Raw genomic sequence first — 3,852 nt, 5'->3', positions numbered from 1 at the left:
AAGAGAGAGAGAAAAGGGGGGGGGGCAAAAATATCGCTAAAATCTCTTGTTTGGCAACAGTATAAAAAAGAGCAACCGAGGACCTCTACAGAGTGCAAATAGGCTAGCTGGCAAGATGTTACCTTGTCATTTTGTATAAAGCTCTTATAACGACCCGCTTTATCCAGTCTTCATGTTAATCACATTTTAAGCTAATAGATTATGAACAATCATAATTATCATCCTGCTCTAAACTCACTCCCACTTCTCGATGGTGAGTAAATAGTTATAGATGTCATGTCACCAGTTTCGTGTCTTATCGATATCATCTAAATAAATAGCGGAGTACAGAACACGCTAAGGGGATCAAGGACTGGTGATGGGTCTCTTTAACATTGAGAAATGTCTAAGCGTCTCACACAGCTTCTCCCAATCCAGCCAACCGTACCTGCCCGTCGTGGTCCCTGTCCTCACTGACACGGCTGTAGCGAATGGCGAGTTGTTGACGCCAACAAACCCACCCCTCCCTCCCCGTTTCCTAGAGGGTTTAAACAACAGGATGGGAGTACGGGTGCCCCCACAAGGTGCAGGAAGCAGAGCCCACCGAACACACCACTATTATTCACCCCCGAGTGAGTGTCAAATCTGCTTAACACCTCTACTACTCTTTATCAACACATCCTGTGTGGCTGAGAAGGAACAAGCCAGTTTGAGAATGTCTGTGTACAAGGATGGACCAAGCAGACAGCGTGACTTGCCTTCTGGTCGTGGACCTCTTAGTAAAGGCACAACGACCCAGGACGTGATGATCCAGCGACTTTTGCCTTTGCCCAAACCTAATGCGAGAGTGAACAATTTTATCCAGTAGCCATTGGTGACTGGGAATGGGCAACGTGAACCCTACCGGAACTACACGGTCACAGGGCAGTTAGATCTTTTCAGTCTCATGAAAGCCCCTGCTACCCTCCTGTCCTCAACATGAATGGCCTCTTCTCGGGGTGGGCAGGCAGTCCACAGACACCCCAGTCCACAATGCAATGACACAAAGAACGAAACTTCATGCGAGCTCGTACGTCGCCTCGTTAAAAAAGGACCGCGTCAGGCAGCGCAATCACCGGGCTGCTCTGAGCGACGAAGTCAGCTACAGGTGATGCACAGAAACAGTGCTAAATCACCACGGAAAAGCTCTCTGTGTGAGAAGGGAGCCAATTACATCCCGGAACACAAGAAGAGTTCCCTCAGCCTCTTGCAACTCAACATCTGTGGTTTGGGGAACAAGAAAACAAAACTCCTCCAAGATCCGAAGGACAGGCAGATTCATGTTTCCCTCCTTCAAGAAACCCTACACAAAGGTACGGACCTGAACCTCACAGGATACACCAGTTACGCCTGCACATACACAGGATGCCGCGGTGTAGTCACTTACCTGCGAAACGATGTTCAGGGAGATGTCGTACACTTATCATCTGCCCAACCGACAGATATCCAGAAAGCCACCATATGGCACATTGGTAGGAAGTACACACTTTACAATGTTTACAGCCCCCCACAGTCAACATGCGACTTGTCTGATCTGCAAGCAGCCTACTATGAAAAAAGCATCTGTGTGGGTGACTTCCATTGCCACACTCCTGAATGGGGCTACATCAACTACAGACTTCAACATAAGTTAAGGACCACATTGACAGACAGCCGTGATTTTTTTCTTAATCCGAAAAAAAGAAAGGAATGTTTCAAAAATGTTTTGCTCTGAAAGTGTTAATGGTTTACCAAGGCGTACTGCAAATATTCCGGGAGTGGCAAAACCACTATGTACAGCACGAAATTCCTTGGGGAATTTTAGCCAGAATTGCTGTTTTTTATCGACTTAAGTGCAGCACCACGAACATTCCTCAGTTAAAATTTCTGGTGCACGTTATAAAAGACGTATGGTCTCGAACTGTGTTCACGTTCGTGGCAATAAAAGCAGCCGTTTGCGAAAAATCCAGTATCACATCAACATTTCGCCAAGACGAAGGCTGAGAGATTTTCATCGTGCCAGGGCTTTGGCATGGCTGCAGGATGGCGTTGGAACCCGAGCAGTTGCCTGAAGGCTTACAATGTCACACTTTGTCACAGTCTGCCTGAGGCAGCGCCATCAAGCCACAGGATCAATCCAAGAATGCCCACGTGTAGGTCGACCCAAGAAGACCACTCAGATCGCAGAGTGTTTGGAAGTGGTCCTTAACTTATGTAGAATGTTTAACAGTACAGGCCGAAAGATCGAAGAGCTTTTGGAAACCAGCATCCTGTCAGTGTTGCAAGAGGTTAACTCCATTCCTACCTTACTTCACAGAGCCCACTTGACTCCCAGCACCTGATCTCACCATCTGCTTATCTGACATAAAAAACTCGCATCAAAGTCATCGCTGACAGAGGAAGTGATCAAAGGCCTATCATTACACAGATCACCTCCACATCTGCATTGAACCACCCTCAGAGGACTCGATGGAACTTCAAGAAAGCCAACTGGGACGATTACGAAAAGACCTCGAACAAATTACTCTCTGGCATAGCGGAAACAGAAGATGCTGATCTTTTTTTATGAACAAGTCACTAAAGACATTCTTACAGCTGTATCTCAGAAGATGACATGGGAATGCCGAAGAAATTTCAAACTATTTTGAAGTGAAGAAATCCAGGCTGCTGTGGCAGAAAGAGACAAAGCAAGACAGTCATTGGAAAATAACAGTCACCAATAGCCAAAACACACTACAAAAAGACCTGCGCTCAGGTGAAAGTGACTGTTACAAAAGCCAAAAAAGGAGAACTTGACTCAAGCCTGCAAAGATTTCGCCACAATGGAACAAAGGCTTGATCCCTTGTCGAACAACTTCTCGGGAGAAAGACAGTAAAGCAACCTCACACCCATTTGCCTTACAGACAGCACCGTCAAGAAAAGTACTCGGGGAAGGCCTATCCCCAGGTTGCTGTCTGATTTTAACTTTGTTCCTGATCTTCTTCAACGATATAACGAACGTCCTGAAATCCGAAAAGACTCTACGCTGATGATCTTGCTCCCTGGCAGACACATCACAGCACGGTAGTAGCAGCAGGGAAGTTAAATGAAAACCTCAAGAAGCTCCATAACTACTGTCAGAAATGGATGCTTAAAATAAACTGCACGAAAACAGTTCGCATCATCTTTACAAAGAGCCTTAAATCAGCCGAAGAAAATCTCCAACTGAAGATAGAAAATGAAAATCTCCCCAAAGTAGAACATCCAACAGACCTAGGAGTCAACTTTGAGCAAAGTCTAACAATGAAAAGCCAAGTGGAGAACATAAACAACAAGGCGAAAAGAAGACTACAACTTTTAAAGAAACTCACATGCTGTTCATGGGGATCAGATAAACACACCCTGAGAGCTCTACACCTTGGTTATGTCAAATCCTTTCAGGAATACAGCAATAGCCTACTCATTATGTGTAGCACAAATACGAGCTACTTGCAACGCCCTTCACAAGGTCCAAAACAATGCCCTTTCTTTCATTGACGGCGGCATGAGAGACACACCTACTGCCGCAAGTGAAATCCTTTCAAAAGTTGAGCCCATGCGAGAGTCCACAAACATAAACTGCAGCAGTTTTTTAATAATCAGCCTTAGACACAGTTTTCCTTTAACAACAGTTTTCTAAGAGCAGAGAGCAACAATGAAGCGAAAACTTTTGAATCGGACCGGTATTGTTGTGTGCTAAATTTGTGCACAATATCTGATTGTACACTTCATCTGCATGGGACAGCGTCATTGGTAAGGTATCAATTGACATCATACGGTTTTCCTATTTCTACATGGCAAGTGACCGCCGAGACTTTGCGCGCGCGCGCGCGCGC

General features: G+C 45.5%; 1 protein-coding gene across 1 annotated transcript in view; it reads right to left on the bottom strand.

Moving 5' to 3' along the window:
- Nucleotides 1-3,478: 3,478 nt before the first annotated feature.
- The window catches only part of LOC106011302 (4-coumarate--CoA ligase 1), an 8,762-nt gene continuing 8,388 nt past the window's right edge, over nt 3,479-3,852 (bottom strand). The window contains exon 5 of the mRNA XM_013080456.1: nt 3,479-3,652. Within this exon, the coding sequence (XP_012935910.1) occupies nt 3,479-3,652 (174 nt within the window). The remainder of the gene's footprint in view (nt 3,653-3,852) is intronic.

This window comes from Aplysia californica, unplaced genomic scaffold, assembly GCF_000002075.1.
Source record: "Aplysia californica isolate F4 #8 unplaced genomic scaffold, AplCal3.0 scaffold00005, whole genome shotgun sequence".
Taxonomy (NCBI): domain Eukaryota; kingdom Metazoa; phylum Mollusca; class Gastropoda; order Aplysiida; family Aplysiidae; genus Aplysia; species Aplysia californica.
This window is presented reverse-complemented; position numbering and strand designations above follow the sequence as displayed.